This window comes from Tursiops truncatus, chromosome 2 (genome assembly GCF_011762595.2).
Source record: "Tursiops truncatus isolate mTurTru1 chromosome 2, mTurTru1.mat.Y, whole genome shotgun sequence".
Classification (NCBI taxonomy): domain Eukaryota; kingdom Metazoa; phylum Chordata; class Mammalia; order Artiodactyla; family Delphinidae; genus Tursiops; species Tursiops truncatus.
This window is the reverse complement of record NC_047035.1, coordinates 40,903,072-40,912,825: the sequence shown is the minus strand read 5'-3', so window position 1 is coordinate 40,912,825 and position 9,754 is coordinate 40,903,072. Positions and strand designations below refer to the sequence as shown.

Genomic DNA, 9,754 nt, shown 5'->3' with positions numbered 1-9,754 from the left:
CAAGCAGAAAGGAGATGAGAGGGGTAGAAAGAAAATTTAACTAAATGAAAGTTAAAATTAAATATTAAAATTCCAAAAAAATCAGTTCGGCCCCAAATTTTAATCACTGTAAAGACAAATTCTCTTACATTAACTTCACAAAAACCTAGGAATAATAGGGAAAGTAACAGATAAAATACAGAACAGAAAAAAGAGAGGATTAAAATTCCATAGTGTGAAGGATCTGAGGGGGAAAATATCTACTGTTAAAGGAAACATGCACACATTTCTCTGCCTCTTAATTTTTTCTAAACCTACTGTCACTGTCTGCCTATATAATTCCGTGCCAGAGCTTTGCAGCTGGTCCCCACTGGGGCTTAAGCAGACTCCTCTCTGTGTTTCCATTTAAAAGTCTTTATTTCAATAGGTGGGCCTAGAGCATCTGCACTTCCAAAATTACCACACAACTGATCCAAAATGATTGAAACAAAATTGGTTTGAAAAATTGCCTTAGGCTGAAAAGAAGATGAAGGCTAACATTTCAGACCTAAAGAAACATTTATCACAATTCTCTGTCTGTAATAGACTTCTGTGGTTGTAATAGAAATGTTGACAGCTTGTTAATTATAGAAATGCTAGTGAGCATCACTGTTATTCTTTTGAAAGACCTGATAAAAGAGTTCGGAGGTTTTTTTACTTAAAGCAAGCCTTACAGCACCTCAAGTCCAGTCTCTCCTCCCCAATGAGCCTGAATTCAGTTCCATTTTCCTGCCAGCATACAGTGTGATGACTCAGAGAAAGGTCTTCAATAAATCCAGACTCCAACATTCCCACCCCGCAAAGAAGATAATTGAAGTCCAAGAATCACATTTGAGATTCAAGGACTTTTTAGGGTTTGCAAGGGTACACCATTTGACAAGACCCAGAATAGTTTCAACCTCTCTGAGATCCATGAACTAGTGTGCATCAAACTATGAAAGTCACAACATCAGGAAATAGCATAGGACCTTACACATGGCAGCCACCAATAAATATTCATGTGTGATTCAGATCCTCACCCTCAAACTCAATGGGAATTATACCATCTTCCTTGGGTAGGGAAAGCAACGTATGTGATAAATAGAGGATTGCATCTGTGTTTTAAATGTATCTCTGCCACTAACTAGTTGTATAATATGAGTAATCATTTAACCTCTTGGTCTTCGTATTTTATTCACTTGTAAAATGGAGAGGGTCTGAGCAATAACTTTCAACCATTGTTGTCTGTCCCACCAGTTACTCAAAGAACATAGACAGAAACAAAACTCCACTTTCCTCAGAGATATGTCTAAATTTATAAGTATTCAGTCACCATAAGTATCAATTACACAAAATTACAGTGGGTCCTTAGGAAAAGATTTTATTGGTGTGGCCTAGACCCAAGATGAAATTAAAAGGGCACTGATTCCTTTAAAAGTGCTTCAACTCCAAAATAAACAATTTTAGCAGGTTTTGTATGTCTGTGTCTTGTTGATTATTTTGAGCTCCTCTGAAGCAGAGTTTCTTAACAGTGATGCTGCTGACATTTTTGGTTAGGGGTGGGGGCCGCTGTGGCAATTCGCTGTAAGATGTTTAGCGGCATCTCTGCCTCCATGCATTCAGGGCCAGTTGTGACAACCAACAATGTCTTCAGACATTGCCAAATGTCCCCTGGAAAGAGGGGGTATAATTGCCTTCCTGAGATTTGCTACTTTGAAGGGTAAGATGCCATGAAAATTATATCTTTTAATGTAATTCTTTAAAAGTATTTTCTGTTAATGAACTGGATTAATGCAGAATTTAAGGTATTTATTGGAGGCTAATGTTTCTATTTGATTTTACACTACTTGGAAGGAAATTATCATTTATTACACATATAATACATGCAATTAATGCATATATATGACATACAATACATAAAATCAAATGTGAATAATGTTTGACTCATGCCAGAAGACATAAACAAATTTACACTCTTTCACTTCATTGAATTATAAGGTGTCTAGGTGTATTTTAGAAAGATACTTTGATCTTAGATTTGAAAATGGTCAAAAATAACCTGCTAGTGGAAAAAAACAAGGTTCTAGTAGAGAATTACAAATTAATTATTCTTTCAGTCATTCAACTAATGTTTCATTACTGATAATAAGGTGTTTATAAATGACATGCTGGTTACATTTTTAAGAGTTAATCCTTCACATAAGAACCCATTGATACATAGCCCTAAGCAAGCTATGCTGTGGTGTGGTTAGCCCTCTGAAGATTTAGACTTACCCTCACAGAAGCAGAAGAGAGAGAAAAGTGAATTTAAAACCATAGTTTAAATAAGGGGTATAACTTGCAATATAGTCTTTGGCTTAAATACAAATTATCATCCAAATGCCTAGAAGCAGCAACAAACTGGAGGTCAAAGCAAAGTTACATAGTCAGCCTAACATTTTAAAAAACCATTACTGCTAATTAACCAATACCTTCAAATGGTACATTTCCTCACATTTAAACTTATAAACATTTCCTCCAATTAACAACACAAGCAATTTTGCATCATTTAAAAAATAGATGGTAAATAATTTTGCAAATAATAACAAAAATATCTAACCTATTAAAATTAGATCAATACTTTGATTGTAATACTTTTTTGCCAGTTAATTTTACAGCACCAAGAAATCTACAAAACATTTCTCAAAGAGGCATCTCTGTTCTTTGTTACAAGGTGCATACATACAGTCAGGGGAAGAATGCATGAAAGACAGCAATCTATCTTGGGAACTTATTAGGATAGTTGGTACTTTAAAACTAGGATATTCAATTAATTTCATAATCTGAAGAGCTGGACCACCAAATACATAAACAAATATATATTTATATTTATACAGTATCATCTAAAAATCAGAATTCTAAATTCATGAATAAATGAGAGTGAAATTTTAATACTGTAATTTCAAAGGCAGTAAAACGCCTTTCTAATCTTGGATTTTTTTTTGTTTTTTTTTACATTATTCTCACCTATTCGCAACACATGGCTTTGAGGCCCAGGAAAGGAAAACAAAGATCTCTCCCCCCAAAGTCAAAATGGACATACACAAAAGGCTGGGACCTCATTGTCTTCCAGTCTGTAACTCTCACATGCAGCACAAACGTCTTTATCAAGGAATTCAGATGCATTCAATTATGATATCTTTAAAATCCCTGACTATGTGAATTGTATAGGAAATAAAACAAAGACACATCATTTATTTTACGGCTTGATTTAGGAGAAGTCAAAGAAAAGAAAGACAAAACAAGACAAGAGACTGGAAACTAGACATAAGAATGTATTGACCTCTACAAAGTGCTCTCCACTGGCAAATCTTTCAGCAGAGTGTAACCTGGGCTCCAAGTGTCCCTCTACTCTAGAGAGCAAAATCAGAAGGGGCAAAACGAGGGGAGAGATTGATATGTGCAAGAAGTCCTAGACTGAACTCAAGATTTCTGGTATGAACCTCACAACTCCCTGGAGGCAATTTGCCCTGGCGCCTCTGCAATGAACAATCAGACACATTTTTTTTCCCGGGAGGGCATTTATCTTCTACCCGCTTTTTCTCCATAAAATAAAAGTCTTGAGTTTGCAGAAAGAATAGCCATCTACGTATTCCCAGTGAGAATCTAAGGCCTCCCAAATCTACTAGTAGCTGCAAACCAACCACAGAAAGTTGCAAACCTGCCGATGGGCCGAGGCCAAAGGCCGCCGCTGCGCTTTCCAGGTTACCTGGTCAAGCACATAAGAAAAATGAAGTCGGGTGTAGCGAGTTTTCTGCAAGGTTGGCGCAACGTTCCAAAATTGGTAAAATTCTATCCCTCCGTAAAATTAAGAAAAGCTCCAGCCTTCGCCTGGCAAACCCGGAAAAGTGCGCTTCAGCCGTGGGGTGGGGGGCCATCTTCTTCACAGTGGAATTCTCTCTAAGGAAATCCTCGAAGCTCCTCATTCTCAGGGACGGGGGCTCACAAATTTCTTCCCTCTGTCCCTTCCCAGAGTGAAGCTGATGAACGAATGTGCTACCTCAGTGTGCCTTGGAGAAGTTTATTCCCCTTGAGTTGATAAAATTAAGCCAAGCCCCCTGCGATGGTGAAGACAGGATATCCTGACAGTAGACCCGGGCCTCTAGACACCTCTCAGAACCCGCCCGCCCCGGCGCCCAGACACAGCGTCCGGTGGGGTTCGGACTCGGCGGCAGCAGCCAGCGCCCTTTTCCCGCGATTCCACCAAGGCCAACCTAGGCTTTTGGTCTCAGTCGCCGGAGAGCCCCAGACAACGCAGAAGCCAAAGGGGACATCTGGAAAGAAACATTCCCATTTCTTGCATAGGGCACCTAGACTCGGAAAATTACACGACTTGCTTAGGGTAAGAAGCCGGAATTCACCACTTTCAAATTGTGCAGCAAAAAGGCGTGCGGAGGCGCGGTCCCCTGGGGCACCGACAACTTCTCCTCACCTCCGGCGGCTAGGAGCAGAGGTTGGGGGTCCTCTCTGCGCTCGAGGGCTGTAAGATCCCGCGGACCCGCGGCTGCTTCTGCTCGCGGAGGGCAATCAAGAAGCTATTGGGCTAGAGAGAGCCCAAAGGGGGAAAATTAGGAAACCTCTGCAAACTGGAGCAATGGGGTGCTTTCCTTCCTTGGCCAGGGGTGCCGGGAACGCAACCCTCCTGGGGTCCCTCTTCACCCCTTCCCCGCCTGCCGGGTTTTCTACACCGTGCATTGTTGGCCCTCGTTTGTGATGTTTCTCACTAAAAGTTGTCCTTGCGGAGGATTCGGAAGTCTCCTCAAGCTAGAGAAGGTTTGTGCTTTGACATTATCCTCATCACCCTCTCCATTTTGCCTCTGCCTGTCGCATTTCATGAAAATAAGCTCTTAGAAAAGAAAGTCTCTCCGTTGAGGCGGCAGCAAACTCACAGAAATGATGTAAATGGTTGCAGGGCTTTTTTCTTCCTCTCTGCTATTTTTTTTTTTTTTGAGTGAACTGTGAAGATCTGTGAAAATAATATCAGGGTTTTCCGTCAGAATGAGCTTTGCCCTGCATTCAGGCGTAGCATGATCTGACCCGACACCTCCAACCATCTGTGCTATCTATCTGCCTTCTGATTTACCAGAGCTGTACAAACCACATACAAATTGTACTTGATACTAAAGAAAAGACAGCCGGGCCCAGTCCAGTTCTGGGGCGAACATTCCCATCTGATTCCTTTCTGGGGATAGGACCTCCAAAGATATTCTTCCTGGCGTTTTCGTTGGACTCCCCTCTTCCAATTATTTTCTTCAAACTAAATAAACCCCTATCAAAAGCCCAGGTGATATTGTAGTTACTTTTGACCTAGGTCTCAGAAAACGGTATGATGAGAATGTCAACTGAGAATCAATAAAGTTGCCAATTCAACTGCTGGCCCCAAGGCAGAGCCGCCAAGAAGGCCGTTTCTCTCTTCAGGAAGGGTCAGGGCTCAGGGGCTTAAGAAGTGCTTTCTACACCCCCTTCTCTATTGGTGTGGTTCCCCCTTCTCTATTTTACTTTTATTGAATTACTTTTGGGTCCAAAGGCCAAGGTTAGAGTTTCTATCCCCAGCTCAAGAGTTAAACATTCTAACACAGGGTATGGCAAAATTAGCCTGCAAGAAGAGCAAATCGATACTTCTTTAAAAAGGTCTTTGAAACAAGCTTTTAAGTTGCTGTCCTGACCTACCAGTGACTTCTCACTCTAGATGTGGCTACGCTGCACATTTGTTGAAGTCCATTAAACTGGGGAGAAAAAACTGAAAAGTATAAACTTGGGGTTTGCGGCGCCGCTTTTGTTGCAAGTGTTTTACTACATGGTCAGCACCTGTGTTATCAGGAATGAGAGTGTCCTAGCTCGTACTTTAAATGATATCAGGAGACTTTTGAAGGTAATGGGGGTAGAGTCCAAACTGACCTCTTCTACAGATCCCGGGTCCTGTTCCTTCTGCTTCACATTCGATTCCTACTCGGCTGCTTTGGCAGCCGGCAAGGCATGCAGGGATGGGTGCTGGCAAGAAGAGAGGTGATCCACTTCCCCTCCCTCCCCATTCGTGCCCTCCCTCAAGGTTTTGTGTTTCGTTACAACTAAACTTGGTGAGTTCTCTTGGAGGATTTCGATTTGGCCCAGTCCTCTTTGTCCTCTGGAGGCCTCTTGACCCAGGCAGCGCCTCGCCCCAAAGTGGATTTCTGTAGCATCACTGCCTCTTGTGGGGGGGGGGGGGCGCTGGGGCAGGGTTGCGGGGGAAGAGAGAGGAACAAGGCTGGGGGTGGTAGTGAAACGCTGCGGCTCTCGCCCGTCTTTTCCTCCTCCAAGTTCTGCAAAATACTAAATCTACCGGAGAACTGCGGGCGCTGTCGAGAGCGGGGAGGTGCTGAAATGGCCGGGGCGCTCCGGTCGCAGTCTTGATTGGCAGAGCCGGCCAGTGACTGACAGGGGGTCTCCATGGCGCCCGCGCCGCCAATCCGCCCACCCCAGTAGCGGCGCCCGCTAGCTGGCCTGCGTGCCCTAACGGAGCCGAGCCGAACCCGAGCTGCGGAGCCGGCACCTCCTCCAATCCCTTCCGCTCTCTCGCTCCCCGCGGTTGCGCCGCCGCCGCTGCCCCGGCCGTGCGTCCTGGTGGCCCCGAGCCGCTCCCCCAAGGAGAGTCTGGCGCACCCGGCAGCGCCCGCGGGCATCTGCTGCGTGTCCCGCTGCGGACTCAGCGCCTCCGCTGCCGCCGGCACTGCCTCGATGTTCCAGCTGCCTATCTTGAATTTCAGTCCCCAGCAAGTGGCCGGGGTATGCGAGACTCTAGAGGAGAGCGGCGACGTGGAGCGCCTGGGTCGCTTCCTCTGGTCGCTGCCTGTGGCCCCTGCGGCCTGCGAGGCGCTCAACAAGAATGAATCCGTGCTGCGCGCGAGAGCCATCGTGGCCTTCCATGGTGGCAACTACCGCGAGCTCTACCATATCCTGGAAAACCACAAGTTCACCAAGGAGTCTCACGCCAAACTGCAGGCGCTGTGGCTCGAAGCGCATTACCAGGAGGCTGAGAAGCTGCGAGGACGGCCCTTGGGGCCAGTGGACAAGTACCGCGTGAGGAAGAAGTTCCCGCTGCCGCGCACCATCTGGGATGGCGAACAGAAGACACACTGCTTCAAGGAGCGCACGCGGCACCTGCTTCGGGAATGGTACCTGCAGGACCCATACCCTAACCCCAGCAAAAAGCGTGAGCTCGCCCAGGCAACCGGACTGACCCCCACACAGGTGGGCAACTGGTTCAAAAACCGCCGACAAAGGGACCGGGCGGCTGCAGCCAAGAACAGGTCGGTACCTAAAGGCCTTCTCTGAGCCTTGAACTCACCAGGGAGGGAGAGGGTGACCGCACCCCCCGCGCCCTTACCCAAGGCCTGGAGACTTGGATTTCGTAGGAATTGGGATGGGATTGAGGTCTTCGGTTTTGAGCCCACTGCGTTCTGGGATCCTGGGTCAGGGTTTCCTTCCGAGCTTTTGATTCCCCACCCTTTCTTTTTGGTTCTCGGCGCCTGGGGGTCGCTCCAGCAGCTGGTTCCAGTCACCAAACCAAGGCTACATTGAGAGGGAGAAGGAAAGAAAAATTAAAATCCCATAAGCAATTACAGACCCCAAGGCCCAAAGCTAATTCTTGTCAGCCCGGGCCCAGGCTCCTATTATTAAGTGAAGCCTGGCTTATTAGCAGTGTGGCAGTTTAGTGTTGTCATTTTTAAAGCCCAGATGCATCCTTCTCTAATGCTTTGAAATTTCTAACTTATGTCTGTAAGAAGTGAAAAGTCAAGTTCTACTCTTCCCACGTGTGGGCAGCCCTGTCTCAAAACGGCAAACTAGTTGGCAGAGGTTTTTCATTCCCCAGCATGTGGCTCTCAATCAGCCAAATATTTTGACCAAGAACCCAGCCTTTTCTCCCAGGTCCAAAGCCTCTGTGGAATCGTCAGGCCGCCCTTTTTGCCAGCCTCGGGGCACTCACACAGGCGTATGCCCTAGGAAGACGCAGGCTGGGAAAGGGGTCTCCTGTCCCAGAGCCTGACCTCTCCTTGTCACCCACACCTCATTTATCCTGAGAGCATTGTAAATCTCCCAAAGGTGACCAACACCAGGAACGACCTTGCGAGCACAGCATCCCAAAGATTGGGGAGATAGGGAGCCAAGAAAGGACTAAGAAGGAGGAGGGGGCAACCGCAGGGCTCCACAGAACAGCCGCCGCACGCCTCCTGCCCGGCCTCTGTTGCCTCGTCTTACCCGCTTTAACTGCCCGGGTCTAAGGGAGAGTCGCTGACTGCTGGGCTTAAGGGATGCGGACCGGGGGACGGGGGTACCGGCGGCTATGTTACACACAGTGACTCGTTTCCTTTCCTTCTCCGTAGGCTTCAGCAGCAGGTCCTGTCGCAGGGCCCCGGCCGGGCGCTAAGGGCCGAGGAAGAGGGCATGCCCGAGGTGCTGGGCACCGCCGCCAGCCCGGCCGCCAGCCTGTCCAGCAAGGCAGCCACTTCGGCCATCTCCATCACGTCCAGCGACAGCGAGTGCGACATCTGAGCTGCCCGCCCAGCACTCTCAGAAACAGAATTCGGTGTAAAAAACAAGACAAACAAAATGAAGGAGAGAGAAAGGACAAGAGACCAAGCCACCCAGCGCTTGCGAATCCAGGTGGCCAGGGACCCGCGGGCTCGGGTTGCCGTGTCCGCCCCGCGGCCTGACCCGTTCCACTGGCGCCCTCCGGCTGCTACCACAAGGGCCCGCGGTGAGGCCAGACCCAGCTCCACGTTCTCCTTGCTTTGCTTTTTCCCAAGGATTTTGCTGCAACGATGCCTCCGGAACCCGAACTGCACGCTGAGAGCCTGCCCTGAATCTCCTGTGGGTATTTCACATCGAAAGGACGCTGTTACATATGTATAACTTTTGCTTTAAAGTTTTTTTTTAACAAAACATATATATGTTGTTTATTTACTTATTTAAGAGACTGCATGGTAGGTTTCTCTGTATCCAGAGAACTTGCTGTTTCTAAAGGTGCAGGGTGAAGCCGATGGGTTCTGTGTGAAGAAGCCAAACAATAAAAACCTGGTGAGCAACCTTTCTTAATTAAGAGAGCTGCTCTCAGATTCCTAAAAAGAAAACAGAGAGATCTTTCTCTTGGGAACCCAGGTAGGGGTCCTTGTGCAAATGGTCTCAGGAGCGTCTTCTCTGTATCTTTTGCCTTTTCTGATGTCTCCTGGTATATTTTTAAAACAGCCCAAGGTAGGTCCATAACCACTTCCTTGTCAAATTGCATGCATGTGTGTATGTATGTACATACATATGCGTGCATGTGTGATATATTTAAACCTAGAAACTGGCAACATGATCATCCCCTATAAGGCAACTCCCTCGCATCCCCAGCACAGATAACTAACTATGGCTTGTCCATTTGATACTCACTTGGCTTTCAGGAACAATTTTGGAAGCCAAACTCTGGAACTCAATAGTGAGTTCTGTTTTATAAAAATGCAAGACTATTCCAACAGAGGCTCTGCAATGAGAAAGGTTTTCCATCTCCTTTGAGGCCCCCCACCCGTACAAAAGCAGTAGGTACCCATAATCATGCAAGTGAGCACATACTGCATTTAGTATTGAACTTGTACTAAAATAAGACAAAAGAAGATAGGAGAGGTTGTAATAACTAGACTAGCATCTTCTCAACGCAGAAGCAGGTTTTAATCAAATGCATTGTTTTCAACAAAACGGATAC

General features: G+C 46.5%; 1 protein-coding gene across 1 annotated transcript; it reads left to right on the top strand.

Moving 5' to 3' along the window:
- The first annotated feature begins 6,620 nt into the window (after positions 1-6,620).
- SIX6 (SIX homeobox 6) lies at positions 6,621-8,681 on the top strand. The gene is made up of 2 exons (XM_004323404.3): positions 6,621-7,322; positions 8,397-8,681. The coding sequence occupies exons 1-2, from the start codon at positions 6,751-6,753 to the stop codon at positions 8,563-8,565; spliced, it is 741 nt and encodes a 246-aa protein (XP_004323452.1). The 5' UTR covers positions 6,621-6,750; the 3' UTR covers positions 8,566-8,681.
- Positions 8,682-9,754: the final 1,073 nt, after the last annotated feature.